Source organism: Oncorhynchus tshawytscha, linkage group LG19 (assembly GCF_018296145.1).
Source record: "Oncorhynchus tshawytscha isolate Ot180627B linkage group LG19, Otsh_v2.0, whole genome shotgun sequence".
NCBI lineage: Eukaryota > Metazoa > Chordata > Actinopteri > Salmoniformes > Salmonidae > Oncorhynchus > Oncorhynchus tshawytscha.
The window spans coordinates 20,174,652-20,190,881 of record NC_056447.1 but is presented as its reverse complement, the minus strand read 5'-3'; the positions used below and the strand labels follow the sequence as shown (position 1 = coordinate 20,190,881).

General features: G+C 41.0%; 1 protein-coding gene across 1 annotated transcript in view; it reads right to left on the bottom strand.

The window, feature by feature from the left end:
- Positions 1-1,438: 1,438 nt before the first annotated feature.
- The window catches only part of LOC112219218 (sodium/hydrogen exchanger 10), a 29,722-nt gene continuing 14,930 nt past the window's right edge, over positions 1,439-16,230 (bottom strand). The window contains exons 15-28 of the mRNA XM_042301443.1: positions 9,727-9,846; positions 9,407-9,602; positions 9,087-9,281; positions 8,261-8,410; positions 7,987-8,038; positions 5,996-6,144; positions 5,724-5,849; positions 5,508-5,606; positions 3,615-3,767; positions 3,043-3,180; positions 2,576-2,764; positions 2,208-2,337; positions 1,917-1,957; positions 1,439-1,621 (exon numbers count right to left, since the gene is read on the bottom strand). Coding sequence (XP_042157377.1) covers positions 1,562-1,621; positions 1,917-1,957; positions 2,208-2,337; positions 2,576-2,764; positions 3,043-3,180; positions 3,615-3,767; positions 5,508-5,606; positions 5,724-5,849; positions 5,996-6,144; positions 7,987-8,038; positions 8,261-8,410; positions 9,087-9,281; positions 9,407-9,602; positions 9,727-9,846 — 1,798 coding nt within the window. The 3' untranslated portion in view covers positions 1,439-1,561. The remainder of the gene's footprint in view (positions 1,622-1,916; positions 1,958-2,207; positions 2,338-2,575; positions 2,765-3,042; positions 3,181-3,614; positions 3,768-5,507; positions 5,607-5,723; positions 5,850-5,995; positions 6,145-7,986; positions 8,039-8,260; positions 8,411-9,086; positions 9,282-9,406; positions 9,603-9,726; positions 9,847-16,230) is intronic.

Below are 16,230 nucleotides of genomic sequence, written 5' to 3'. Positions count from 1 at the left end.
AATATAGTAAAACTAAAGAAAAACCCTGGAATAAGTAGGTGTGTCTCAAATTGACTGGTACTGTATATATATACACACACACACACACACACACACATGTGGACAACCCTTCAAATTAGTGGATTTGGCAATTTCAGCCATACCTGAGGCTGACAGTTGTATAAAATGGACACAGCCATGTAATCTCCATACACAAACATTGGCAGTAAAATGGCCTTACTGAAGAGCTCAGTGACTTTCAACGTGGCGCCGTCATAGGATGCCACCTTCCCAACAAGTCAGTTCGTTGAATTTCTTCCCTGCTAGAGCTGCCCCAGTCAACTGTAAGTGCTGTTAATGTGAAGTGGAAATGTCTAGGGGCGAAAACATCTCACCCATGAAGTGGTTGGCCACACAAGCTCATAGAACAGGACCGCTGAGTGCTGAAGCACAGAAATCATCTGTCCTCAGTTGCAACACTCACTACTGAGTTCATGCTGCCTCTAGAAGCAACGTCAGCACAATAACTGTTTGTCTGGAGTTTTATTAAATGGGTTTCCACAGGCAAGCAGCTGCACACAAGCCTAAGATACGCAATGCCAAGCGTTGGCTGGAGTCGTGTAAAGCTCCCCGCCATTGGACTCTGGAGCAGTGGAAACGCATTCCTTGGAGTGATGAATCACGCTTTACCATCTGGCAGTTCGACAGACGAATCTGGGTTTGGTGGATTCCAGGAGGCCACTTATCTGCCCGAATGCATAGTGCCGACTGTAAAGTTGGGTGGAGGAGGAATAATGGTCTGGGGCTGTTTTTCATGGTTCAGGCTAGGCCCCTTAGTTTCCAGTGAAGGGAAATCTTAATGCTACAGCATACAATGGATGACATTCTAGACGATTGCTTCTATCTTCGTGGCAACAGCTTGTGGAAGTCCCTTTCCTGTTTCAGCATAAAATAATGCCCGGGTGCAAAGCTGCAAAGAGGGGGGCAACTCCCTATTAATGATTATGAATTTGGAATGAGATGTTTGACGAGCAGGTGTCCAGATACTTTTGGTAATGTACTGTAGATGGTATCTGTGCCAGCAATGGAAAGGGGATAAACTGTTTATATAAGCACTATTCTACCCTATTTTCTCAGATATTAGATTTCACGTATTGTATTAATCTCAAAATAATTACTCCTAACATGACATTGATTCAAGAGTTTGACAACGGTCTTTAGGGATTCAATTCAAACAAACCTGGGGGCCTTTTCTGTTCAATTAATCTAGGTGTTCAAATGCTCATGTGCTTTGCTAGTACATTTTATTTATTTATATTCCCAGAGTCGATTTTGGATTAGTCAAACGGCAGTTAGTATAGCCACTGCACAATAGTTGAGCCTTGAACAGCTTGGATGACAAGTAGGTTTAAGCTTAAAACAGTAACACACAAACACTATATGAAATAAATATGTTTAATATTAAATCAGTATGATACATTTGAAAACAAATATTTGCTTATATAAGTTTTACAGATTCAGGTTGCCTGGCAGGTTGTGTCTGGGCCTGTATGGCCAGCAGTTGCACAGTCATACCCTATCATCACGTGGCCTTGTCAAGTGATGAACAACTTCTCTTTGGAGAACCCTCCTTAGACATCACCTTCACAAAGAAAGACGGATGTTCCTCTCTGGGGCCACTATTTCACTTCATTAATGTGTTAAACATGATAAGGGGCGGCAGGGTAGCCTAGTGGTTAGAGCGTTGGACTAGTAACCGGAAGGTTGCAAGTTCAAATCCCCGAGCTGACATGGTACAAATCTGTCGTTCTGCCCCTGAACAGGCAGTTAACCCACTGTTCCTAGGCCATCATTGAAAATAAGAATTTGTTCTTAACTGACTTGCCTAGTTAAATAAAGGTCAAATAAATAGGATACAGTTCATTATATTAACTTACGCTTACTGTTCTCAGCAGCCCTGATCGATCATCTCTAGATGCTGCCGGGAGAGAAAGAGGAGAGTCCGATGTCAATTCACTTGCAATACTTGTAAAGCCAGCGGCGTTGGTCGTTGTACTTAAAATATCAATTATCTAAAGCCCATTTGAAATAATACTACTGAAGGGCTTGGTCATAATGTTAGTTTAGCATTCTGCCCATCTTACAAAGAAGTGCATCATTCTAGGTTCAAAAGAGAGCAGGGACACCCCACGTAATCACCCTGAGGCTGACTGTAAGCCCTCATTCACCTCTCCTATGAGCTGCATGTCTCAGACAGGGAACACTGTCCTGTCTTGGAAGCTCTGAGACGGTCTGCTTCATTTCAGAATGCTCACTTGGCACGATCAACAGTTTGGTGGTGTTTGCTGTGCCCAGTACCTATACCGAGTTGAGTTAAAACAAAATAAGTTAACACTTTCTGCATCTGAATGAAGAGGTAAAAACAATAGAAAGACATACAATAGCGCAACTTATCTGAGGATGTCAGCCATTTTTAACATGACACTTGTTGCACTGATAATGTCTCCAGAAGGTGGCACTATTTCCTAGTCAGTGAATGTCAAGTTGACTAGTGTAGCCACAGTATGAGAAGGTGACATCTGAGTTGTATAGTAACCTGGTGAGTAGTCCTGCTGATGAGAGCTGGGGCGTTGTAGGAGCACTGGGACGCGAGGTCATCACAACTCCCATAGATCACCACCACGTCCTCCATGGTGCCGTCGTACACGTCAAACTTCCTGTTCACCTCCACGTCTACCAGATAGGCCCGGGCCAGATGAGAACAAATCCTGTGGTAACTCCAGCCCTGTGAGGGAAAAGGATTTTGTTCAAATGATTTTGGAACTGTCTAACAATACTGTCTGTTGTCCGCTGGTTATACAGAATGCTAAGTAACGCAACTCACGCTCTCAATCTGTGCTGCGATTTACGGGCCATTTTCTTTGTTGTTTAACTTTATAGGAATGCTACAGTGGATGTGTAACTTGCAGAGTGTGAGACTCCCATTTATTTCAATGAAACCTGGGCGTAAGCAGTTTGGATCTTTACTACATATTGCACCATAGAGCGCTAAGTTGGTAGTACCTGATAGATAATGTGCTCCATGAAGGTGCTGGTGCTGATTTTCACTGCCAGGGAGCGCCAGATCATATACTCCAGAGACGGGAACTCGGGGAAAACATCAAACGCCTCAAACAGGGATTCAATAGCAATGAAGCAGGTCTGGGGAGAAACCATGGACGAACAATCAGGAAAAATATAGACAGGGGAAAAAATGGCAGATAACAATGGTCTCCATGGTTACGTGGAACAGTTGGAGAAGGGGCCTTATGGCTGGTTTATCAACCTCACAGTGACGTTTTTGCACACAATCATCTATGTCGTGAAAGATCACACCCTTGTCTGACATAGCTATTATCAGACAGAGGAGTGGATATTCAGTTACTTGGGCTTTCTCCAAAAAAACTGCATCAGATACAGGGCCATTCTGAAAAGAGCCTTGATAATATTGCCCACTTTGTCCATACTATTATTCTCCTTTACATTTGTACTGATCCGACCTTTGAGACTGAATAAGGTTCTCAAACACTTGTCTTCACTGACATACATAGGCCATTTCATGCGAACAAAGTTTAGTAAATTAACTGTAGAGAGACCTGAGTGGCTGTCTCACAGGTGACCGTCATCTCCATAGACTGCTGGGTGAGACAGTTGAGTTCTCCCATGATGGCCCCGCAGCTCCTGTAGTCTGTCAGCCTGGTCTTCTCCTTGGGCCTCTTGCCTCCAAGGTTTGGGCTTCCTCCAGTCATCTGCGATACAGTACGGTTCAGAGATTCACATCCATACAGTATAAGGTTATGACCACAGAGCGTCAATCAGGTGATTTTGTGCTTGTTTGATGATTAGGGGAGCTTATGCTATAAGACCAGCATTTGATTTAAATTACCTCATAAATAATACAAATAGCATCAACATAAGAGATCATTTCAAGGTACAGCTTCCATTTCAACAACCGGAAACCCTTCCATGTAAAGTATAATGTAAAAACATAAGCTGGGGATGTGTACATTTAATTACACCTCTTGAAGAAGATGCATCAACCAGCGTCATCAATGTGACCCGGGGAATAAGGATGGGAGCTCTGAGAAGAGGATACTGCAGTTTGTAAGTGTGACAGCTGGTCTACCTCATAGGTAACAAAGCATTTGCTTTTATGCCCATCGTGCTGCTCCATGACTCACAGAGTCATAGAGCTTATTACACACTCCGTCTTCATACAATGTGAAAATGACCTGTGACGTTGGTAAGTTCAAACCTTTCTAGGATGAGGAGATCAAACAAACAAAAAAATGTAGCAAAAGACAATTTCTTAATACAGTAATTGCGGAAGTTCAGCTTTACAGCGTGATTGAAATGTAAAAGGCAATGTTCCCGCTTAGTGGAGACTGCATTCACGGTAACCGCTGCATATGTCGTTTCAATCGGAAAATTCCCTTTAAATTTCTATCGCGGAATCTGTAGAGCTTCAGTGTTATAGATTGAATAGAGCCCTAAGTAACAAAGGGATGTTTATGCTTTTAACATTTTACGACCTTGCTAATTACAAAAATAATTCGGAATAAAATACTGTACAATACAGCCCTCCTCCTACTACTTAGAGATTGTTGTTGCACTCAATATTTCTATTTGAGACTTCCCTTTCTAGTTTGTTTTCTACTATCCTTAATAAAGCTTCAACAAACAAAGTGTCCCTGAAGGTACTTTGGCTTACTGTATCTACCGAATGAGAAATTCGATATAAAGAAAATGTAGGAAACGTGTTCATCAATGTTTCTGAATATTGTTTAATATCAGGTCCTGAAACCAATGCCTTATACTGCATTAACAACATGAATGGGACAATGACTTATAAAAAAAAATAATAAAAAAATAATAATAAAAAAAGGCCAGTTTTGTATTCAGAGGCAAAGAAACAAGAATTGGTATAGAAAATGAGCTGATTTTGAACAATGGCGTAAGATCACAAGGTAAGTAAAGGTGTCTGTACAAAGAGAGCGCAATTATCCCCTGCCTTTCAAAATGACCCATAATTGCACTGTCACACTGTAATGTGTTGAAATAGCTTACATTGTGTTCCATTTTAAGGTGACCAAAATGACAAGTGATTAAGTGTAATTTCCAAATATTAATAGCATTGACTGTATACTTGATGTTGTGTTCTACAGAGCTACAATGTGAGGGAGTGAGGTAATTCGTTTGTGGTGAAGACTGGGAAAGAAACTACTGGTGAGTAGTAGGCAGATGAATATCAGCCAGTCATTATTTTGATGGCTCTGAAAATAATGTGTCATGCCAAAGACATTCATTCCCAACTATTACATCTAGCAGTGATGTTTCAAGTTTGTGGTTTTTGTGTCTGATCATATTGCAAATGAAAACTGCTCGATACAAAAACGAGAATGCATTTTCAGAACAGTAACCCCTGATTAACACAACTTCAGCTCAGTAGTATGTTATCCCTTTTACTATTTGTGCGTATCAGTACATACCTTAACCAGGCCAGAGACAATCAAGTGTATTCCTTGAGGGTCATCATTTTCTTGTATGATGGTGTCTCCAAAGTCAAAGAAAAGAAGCTTGGCCACTGTCTGAAATAACACGATAAATAAGAAGGAAAAAAATGGCATGAAAGAAACATTGGTATAATACAGAAAATAAAAACGATTGTCATTCTAAGGCAAGGGTCTGGGAGATGTGTGCTCTACCTTGATGAACTGAATCTGGGTGCTGTCTTTGTTCAGCCAAGGCAAATTCTGCAGAAGCTCCTCTGCTGTTGCTGCTGGGATTGTTGGTGGAAATTTGATCAATTTCTTCATTTTTATTTCAATCATCTGCCAAAGGGAAAAATGTAACATTCATTCATTTAATTTGTCAATAATAAACCTAACTCTCTGTATAGTCAGAGGTAACAATATATGTATATATTTGAGGAAATTCATTGGAAGCATTGTAAATGGCAGGAGCAAACTGAAAGCACCTTCTCCAGCTTTGATGCTTCTATGTCATCTAAGAGCCCCCCGGACACGAGTGTATGGATGGCGTCTCTCTCACTGTTCAGCACGGCTCGTATGGCCTGTCTGGTCTTCACCGAGATGGCAATCTCAGGATGGTCTCTCTGCAGCAAGCCTGAGAAAAGATCCCACACGGTGTCCTCAGTCACACTCCTGTCAGTTGTGAACTTAGCACACTGTGCGTAAGCTTGCCATCAAATAACAAAAAGAACCTGAGATGCACTGAGGGCTACATAATTCTATTTCACAAATAGAAAATCAAGCTGTTGTACATATACTTGTAGTGTGTAATCCTGCTTTGCGTCTGTGAAGACTCCCTAAGGTCACCACAGATCTGCTCTTTCTAAATGCTAATGAAAGGTGTTATATAGTTTTCAGAAAGAAGCATCAATCTCGTCCAGCAGGAGAGCATGCTGGGAATCTGAGAAAATGGCTCCATGAGGTATTATTACCAGTATCCTACTGAGCCCTTGTGTTCTCCCAGAACACATTTAGGTCCCCTACTTTGAGGAGTCACCTATGTCCTGTTTCTGTCTTTGATGGGGTACAATGGACTGGTAGTTACATCCCATACCTTTTCTCCGAAGCCCTGCTAGCTTCCCGATACCAGGGGCCCAATCATTAGTATTTCCTGATGTGTCCCATTTCCTTTGATGGTTGTATCTAAAAAGATAGTTGCTCTAAAAGTACACAGACTTGATCCCCCAGCCTGCTCCCTTTTTCTCCCTCTCAAGTAAGTTTTGTCAGAACTTAGGTACGTAGAATCACTACAAGCATGACCAGAACAGCTTCAACTATACGTAAGTTAAAATGATTGTACGTCTTTAAAGCATGATTGGCTAGCAGTGCATTTTCCTCCATTAACCAAGGTACACAATTAGAATATCACACATTCTAAACTGGGTAGTTCGAGCCCTGAATGCTGATTGGCTGACAGCCGTGGTATATCAGACGTATAACACGGGTATGAGAAGATGGAACGAGATGGATTTTGGCTGATATTCTGCACATTTTCTCATGATGAAACATTTGATCTCAATAGTTTTCTGTTCCCAAAACTCGAATCTGTTATGAACAGAGTGGACTAAGTTTTGTAGACTTTCGCCTTTACAATAGGTCGGGAAAAAAATCGCCATGGCATTGATGAATACTTGTTTCTGAATTGGCTTGATGGGCATTGTAGAGCGTGCATTATTTGCCTATAATGTACTGTAGAATTCAATGGCTATAATTTATTCTTACATGTTCTATGTTTGAGCTGCTTTTGAAAACAAAAGTCAAATTGAAAACATTATTGGCATTGTTGAATTAGATTTTAATAATGGCAAGCTAGGACTGATGGTATGGTTAGCTAAACTAGCAGGTCTGTTTGGTTACCACGGCAACTACTGTAGGTATCTAGTAAACTTGCTAGCTACTCGTGGATGTTGAACACATTTCTACAGGAAAATGAACACATTTATATCGGCACATGTGTTAAATTATAGCCATGGTATGAAAGGGATAATAAACTGGGGGCTCTATGCGTTCTCTGGAAAATAATGCACGTCAGTTCCACTCTGCTAGTGTATAGCGGAACACACTTTACACGTTGTTCATTATTTTCGATAGAACGGATAGCCAGCCCCTCGTTGGTTATCCCTTACTTACTATACCGGCCACTCAAGAGTATTAACATCAGTCCATTGAAGGATTCTGTCATTGTTTCATTGAATAATTTTTCCATCTATATCAATTTAGGGGAGGTTTAATGTAGGATACTTGACATGTAAATAGGACTGAAGGATTGCTGCTGTGAAATATGTAGGTGAGTTAAAGCCAACTAACTATACTATATTTGTGATCTCACAGTGACCCTGGTTAAAGTGATGGCCTTTATTCAGCATGACTGATATACTGAAGATACAGACAGTGTACATGCAGTAACATTGCTTGTCTGTCTCCCCTACTCTCTTACCAATCTCCCTGACAGCCTGCTGGCAGTTTCTCTCCAGTATTATTTTCAATTTCTGCAACACAAGATGTGGTGTGATGTACATGATCCCAACACATTATAGGGCTATGGAGTAATTATTATTTGGCTAGATACATCTCTGTGTTGCAAAAAAAAGCACAAAAAAAAGGTAAGTACCTAAGATTTCTTACTATGAGAGAACTAAACATGATATCATGTTGTGAAAAGATCAACATCTGTTGTTGTATACTGTATTGTAAATGTCATTTAGAAACACCTTAGATATGCTTTTGTCATCAGAGATATGGTCAATGATCTTGCTTATGTGCTCCTCTCCGATGACATAGCCTTTCCCGATGTCATACCCAAAGCTGAGCTGCTTATGTATCTGCCGGTTTATGATTTCTATGAGCTTGGGAATGATGATCTGAAACATATACATTCAACAATAGATTATTAAGATTCACAGCCTTGCTAAATGTAACTGGATAACCTTACAAAATGTGCTGTAAAGCTATGTCAAATCTACACTGAGTGTACAAAATATTAGGAACACCTGCTCTTTCCATGACATAAACTGGCCAGGTGAAGCCAGGTGGAAGCTATGATCCCTTATTGATGTCACCTGTTAAATCCACTTCAATCAGTGTAGATGAAGGGGAGGAGACAGGTTAAAGAAGGATTTTTAAGCCTTGAGACAATTGAGGCATGGATTGTGTATGTGTGCCATTCAGAGGGTGAATGATCAAGACAATATTTAAGTGCCTTTGAACAGGGTATGGTAGTAGGTGCCAGGCGCACTGGTTTGTGTCAAGAACTGCAATGCTGCTAGGTTTTTCACGCTCAACACTTTACTGTGTGTATCAAGAATGGTCCACCACCCAAAGGACATCCAGCCAACTTGACACAACTGTGGGAACCATTGGAGTCAACATGGGCCAGCATCCCTGTGGAATTCTTTGCCCTGACAAATTGAGGCTGTTCTTAGGGCAAAAGGGGGTGCAACTTAATATTAGGAAGGTGTTACTAATGTAAAAAAAAAAAGTACACTCAGTGTATATCACTGATCATAGATTTTATGGTCCCATCAAACCATAGCATACCTTCACCAAACGAAGTGCCCTGGTAAGGCGGATCATTTTAGACACCTTCACAATTTTTATCATGTGAATATTGACAACATATGCTGTGGTTTCTAAATAATGGTCCAGGAATATGTCAACACAAGCCAAGACGATAATGAAGAGGTCAAACTGGTTCCAGTGATTGAAGATATAGGCCTTCCTCATGGCCAAAGCCTGTAGAACAAGAGGAAATGTGTCACAGAGGGTCTTAAAACCCAAATGTTTGACATTATGTGAGGGTATTGTGTATTAGATTATTTTTAGTTGACATGTATTTTAGTGTAGGCCTAATGTCCTACCTTCAGTATAGCCTCCACAAGATAGCCGCTGAAGAAAATGTAGTTGATAATACTGAGTTCTAGGTTATGTTTGTCACTGATCGCTGGGATGAACTCCAGGATGATGGGGAAGATGTTGAGGACAATCAATGCGTAGATGAAATACTCAAAGGGGAGGCTGAAGACAACCTGGTAGCACCGCTTGAGCATCGCATTCCTGAAATACAACATATCGTTGCGTACATTATGTGTCATTAGAGCAGTTATACAACACCATTATTTCACTGAGTAATCTGATGGTCTAAATTAATTTACAGTAAATCTCAGCTGTGCTTTCTTACCTTGATGGTTTAAGTTTATCAAGCTTGACATTGTACAGCCAGTCCTCTAGACTCCTCCGAAGAGACACAAAAAACCCTTTCAGCTCCCAGTATTTCTTGACATCCTGAACACTCATGAACCTAAACAAAGACAGAAACATATGCATTGCTCTCCCAATTTTTGCAAACATATCTTCTCCTATACTTAAACAGTCCTCAATGTATATCATATACCTGTATATGAACTCATATTTCCACTTTCTAAAAATAAACCACACATCATAGCTACAGTGCATTCGGAAAGTATTCAGACCCCTTGAAGTTTTCCATATTTTGTTACGTTACAGCCTCATTCTTAAGTGGATTAAATAAAAAATGGTCCTCATCAATCTACACACAATACCCCATTGTGACAAAATGAAACTAAATTTATTAAAAATAAAAAAAAACAGAAATACCTCATTTACATAAGTATTCAGACCCTTTGCTATGAGACTCGAAATTGAGCTCAGGCTCATCCTATTTCCATTGATCATCCTTGAGATGTTTCTACAACTTGACTGGAGTCCACCTGTGGTAAATTCAATTGATTGGACATGATTTGGAAAGGCACACACCGGTCTATATAAGTTTCCACAGTTGACAGTGCATGTCAGAGCAAAGACCAAGCCATGAGGTCGAAGGAATTGTCCGTAGAGCTCCGAGACAGAATTGTGTCAAGGCACAGATCTTGGAAAGTGTACCAAAACATTTCTGCAGCATTGAAAGTTCCCAAGAACACAGTGGCCTCCATCATTCTTAAATTGAAGAAGTTTGGAAGGACCAAGACTCTTCCTAGAGCTGGCCGCCCAGGGGAGAAGGGCCTTGGTCAGGAAGTTGAGCTTCAGAGTTTCTCTGTGGACATGGGAGAACCTTCCAGAAGGACAACTCCACAGCACTCCACCAATCAGGTCTTTATGGCAGAGTGTCCAGACGGAGGCCACTCCTCAGTAAAAGGCACGACAGCCCACTTGGAGTTTGCCAAAAGGCACCTAAAGGACTCTCAAGACTATGAGAAACAAGATTCTCTGGTCTGATGAAACCAAGATTGAACTCTTTGGCCTGAATGCCAAGCATCACGTCTAAAGGAAACCTGGCACCATCCCTACTGTGTAGCATGGTGGTGGCAGCATCATGCTGTGAGGATGATTTTCAGCGGCAGGGACTGGGAGACTAGACAGGATCAAGGGAAAGATGAACCAGGGATGCAAACTGGTGAAGGCCCAAAAAAGTTACACTTTTTTCCCCTCACTGAAACATGCAAAAAAATCCCTGCTAGGGGGAAATGCAGGTTTTAACTGATTAAACAACAGATAATGTGATCTACATGATCGGTCTCTGTATGTAAAATAAAAAAAGTGGTTAATGTGAACCTAACTCACAGCAAAAAAATGTAAGGAAATCAATCCAATGTTATTTGTTATCTAGACTTTACTGCAAATGACACTCAAGTCTTGAGAAAAAACAATACACTAATATTGCAGTTAGCCATGACAGCCTTTATTATAGAATGCTTGTGACCACACACACATCTAAATATTGCACTTGGGGGAAAAAAATAAAAATAGATATAGAATGAAACAAACAGGCATTCTATTTTTGCTCTATCATAGTGGCCACTTTGTAAGGCTACAAAAATAATGTTCACTGAGTAAAAAATGTAATAATCCACCCTCACTCACACAAGTGTTACTGTCAAGTTCCACACAATAAAAGCAATATCTTTGGGCTACACTGCACATTATTACATTGTACACTTTCTGCCTGTGGACATCTGTTCTACAATGTTCCAGCAGAGCATGATATCCTTTGTTGGCATAATTGATCTCTTTCAGGCAGGGAGTACACCCGGCATACCCCTTTTATCCACTGTATTGAAAGAGGGAAAGTGTGTGGCATTTCTTTCACTTGTATTGGCACCTGTATTGGCATCCAGCATAAGCCAGGCCCAGCTCCACTTGATACCTGAATCCACTTGTTTAACCTCTATGGGATTGGAGTCCCCCCTGCGGGACGGTTGAGCTAACATATGCTAATCACATTAGCCTGAGGTTGTAAGTAAACAAAAAAAACAAAAAATCCCAGGACATAGACATATCTGATATGGGCAGAAAGCTTAAATTCTTGTTAATCTAACCTGCACTGTCCAATTTACAGTAGCTATTACAGTGAAAGAATATCATGTTGAGGAGAGTGCACAACTAATAAACCATTTAGGCACATTTGGTACAACATTTTGAACAGATATGCAATAGTTCATTGGATCAGTCTAAAACGTTGCATATACACTGCTGCCATCTAGTGGCCAAAATCTAAATTGTGCCTGGGCTAGAATAAGACATTATGGCTGTTCTCTTTTGCATTTCAAAGATGGCAAAAAAAAACTTTAAAAAAAAAAAAAAAAATATTTGTATTATCTTTTACCAGATCTAATGTGTTATATTCTCCTACATTAATTTCACATTTCCACAAACTTCAAAATGTGTTTCCTTTCAAATGGTATCAAGAATATGCATATCCTTGCTTCAGCTCCTGAGCTACAGGCAGTTAGATTTGGGTATGTCATTTTAAGGCAAAAACATTTTTTGAAAGGGTTGGCTCCTCCAACAAGCAACGCCTCATTTTTATGTAATTCTCTCACTCTGAAAATTAACCACATACTGTAGCAGGAAAACATGAGTTCAATGCTAACAATACTTGTTCCACCACACTTCCTCCTTCACCTCAAACTTTCCAAATGCCAGTTGTTTTTCGGTTACAGCTCATGAAGTACACTTCATCACCTTCTCACCCCCGTCTCAGTGGTCAGGCGTCTCACCTACCTCTTCGTTATCGTTCAAGGACGCACTGCTGTAACTGGCAAACTGCCTCTGCACCCTACTGCTGTCTTTCCAGAGCGAGCGCTGATTCTGTAACTAGCAAACTGGTTGTCTTTTCTCCCTTCAGTCGCGTGCTGCATTCTGTTGTTATGTGAACGATTGGCTGAGCCTTGGATACAGCCAGTATTGCTCCAAACGCGCATCACTTGTTTGCTTACAAACACGCATCACTCATTTGTTTACATTTTCTCATCGAAATTACACGATTCACGTAGGTCACCTATTTTGGATTCAAAACTACGAATTTTGACGAAAGGTGACTAGTTTGCATCCCTGATGAACAGAGCAAAGTACAGAGAGATCCTTGATGAAAACCTGCTCCAGAGCGCAACAAGACCTCAGACTGGGGCGAAGGTTCATCTTCCAACAGGACAACGACCTTAAGCACACAGCCAAGACAACGCAGGAGTGGCTTCGGGACAAGTCTGAATGTCCTTGAGTGGCCCAGCCAGAGCCCGGAGTTGATCCCGATCTAACATCTCTGGAGAGACCTGAAAGTAGCTGTACAGCGATGCTCCCCATCCAACCTCACAGAGCTTGAGAGGATCTGCAGAGAAGAATGGGAGAAACTCCTCAAAAACAGGTGTGCCAAGCTTGTAGCATCATACCCAAGAAGACTCAAAGCTGTAATCGCTGCCAAGGGTGCTTCAACAAAGTACTGAGTAAAGGGTCTGAAAGTTTAGGGAAATGTGATATTTAAGGTTTTACATTTTTATAAATTTGAAGCAATTTCTAAAAACCTGTTTTTGCTTTGTCATTATGGGGTGTTGTATGTAGTTTGATGAGAGAATTTTTTTTTTTTTTTAATACATTTTAGAATAAGGCTGTAACGTAACAAAATGTGAACAGTCAAGGTGTCTGAATACTTTCGGAATGCACTGCATACTCAAACTTAATGGTTAAATATATTTGCTTTGTATTAGTAAATATATATATACACGTTTGGACACACTTACTCATTCAAGGGTTTTCTATATTTTTTTACTATGTTCTACATTGTAGAATAATAGTGAAGGCATCAAAACTTTGGAATAACATATGGAATCATGTAGTAACCAAAAAAGTAGCCACACTTGACAGCTTTGCACACTCTTGGCATTCTCTCAACCAGCTTCATGAGGTAGTCACCTGGAATGCATTTCAATTAACAGGTGTGCCTTGTTAAAAGTTAATTTGTGGAATTTCTTTCCTTCTTAATGCGTTTGAGCCAATCAGTTGTGTTGTGACAAGGTAGAGGTGGTATACAGAAGATAGCCCTATTTGGTAAAAGACCAAGTCCATATTATGGCAAGAACAGCTCAAATAAGCAAAGAGAAATGACAGTCCATCATTCCTTTAAGACATGAAGGTCAGTCAATGCGGAACATTTCAAGAACTTTTAAAGTTTCTTCAAGTGCAGTCGGAAAAACCATCAAGCGCTATGATGAAACTGGCTCTCATGACGACCGCCACAGGAATGGATGACCCAGAGTTACCTCTGCTGCAGAGGATAAGTTCATTAGAGTTACCAGCTTCAGAAATTGTAGACCAAATAAATGCTTCACAGAGTTCAAGTAACAGACACATCTCAACATTAACTGTTCAGAGGAGACTGTGTGAATCAGGCCTTTTTCTACAAAGAAGGACTACTAAAGGACACCAATAAGAAGAAGAGAATTGCTTGGGCCAAGAAACACGAGCAATGGACATTGGACATTTGTGAGACGCTGTGTGGGTGAATGGATGATCTCCACATGTGTATTTCCCACCGTAAAACATGGAGGAGGAGGTGGTATGGTGTGGGGGTGCTTTGCTGGTGACACTGTCTGCGATTTATTTAGAATTCAAGGCACACTTAACCAGCAAGGCTACCACAGCATTCTGCAGCGATACGCCATCCCATCTGGTTTGAGCTAAGTGGGAGCATCACTTGTTTTTCAACAGGACAATGACCCAACACACCTCCAGGCTGTGTAAGGGCTATTTTACCAAGAAGGAGAATGATGGAGTGCTGCATCAGAAGACCTGGCCTCCACAAATATCAAATACCCGACCTCAACCAAATTGAGATGGTTTGGGATGGGTCGGACCGCAGAGTGAAGGAAAAGCAGCCAACAAGTGCTCAGCATATGTGGGAACTCCTTCAAGCATGTTGGAAAAGCATTCCAGTTGAAGCTGGTTGAGAGAATGCCAAGAGTGTGCAAAGCTGTCATCAAGACGAAGGGTGGCTATTTGAAGAATCCTTCCTACATGATTCCATACAGTGCCTTGCGAAAGTATTCGGCCCCCTTGAACTTTGCGACCTTTTGCCACATTTCAGGCTTCAAACATAAAGATATAAAACTGTATTTTTTTGTGAAGAATCAACAACAAGTGGGACACAATCATGAAGTGGAACGACATTTATTGGATATTTCAAACTTTTTTAACAAATCAAAAAATGAAAAATTAGGCGTGCAAAATTATTCAGCCCCTTTACTTTCAGTGCAGCAAACTCTCTCCAGAAGTTCAGTGAGGATCTCTGAATGATCCAATGTTGACCTAAATGACTAATGATGATAAATACAATCCACCTGTGTGTAATCAAGTCTCCGTATAAATGCACCTGCACTGTGATAGTCTCAGAGGTCCGTTAAAAGCGCAGAGAGCATCATGAAGAAGAAGGAACACACCAGGCAGGTCCGAGATACTGTTGTGAAGAAGTTTAAAGCCAGATTTGGATACAAAAAGATTTCCCAAGCTTTAAACATCCCAAGGAGCACTGTGCAAGCGATAATATTGAAATGGAAGGAGTATCAGACCACTGCAAATCTACCAAGACCTGGCCGTCCCTCTAAACTTTCAGCTCATACAAGGAGAAGACTGATCAGAGATGCAGCCAAGAGGCCCATGATCACTCTGGATGAACTGCAGAGATCTACAGCTGAGGTGGGAGGCTCTGTCCATAGGACAACAATCAGTCGTATATTGCACAAATCTGGCCTTTATGGAAGAGTGGCAAGAAGAAAGCCATTTCTTAAAGATATCCATAAAAAGTGTCGTTTAAAGTTTGCCACAAGCCACCTGGGAGACACACCAAACCTGTGGAAGAAGGTGCTCTGGTCAGATGAAACCAAAATTGAACTTTTTGGCAACAATGCAAAACGTTATGTTTGGCGTAAAAGCAACACAGCTCATCACCCTGAACACACCATCCCCACTGTCAAACATGGTGGTGACAGCATCATGGTTTGGGCCTGCTTTTCTTCAGCAGGGACAGGGAAGATGGTTAAAATTGATGGGAAGATGGATGGAGCCAAATACAGGACCATTCTGGAAGAAAACCTGATGGAGTCTGCAAAAGACCTGAGACTGGGACGGAGATTTGTCTTCCAACAAGACAATGATCCAAAACATAAAGCAAAATCTACAATGGAATGGTTCAAAAATAAACATATCCAGGTGTTAGAATGGCCAAGTCAAAGTCCAGACCTGAATCCAATCGAGAATCTGTGGAAAGAACTGAAAACTGCTGTTCACAAATGCTCTCCATCCAACCTCACTGAGCTCGAGCTGTTTTGCAAGGAGGAATGGGAAAAAATGTCAGTCTCTCGATGTGCAAAACTGATAGAGACATACCCCAAGCGAC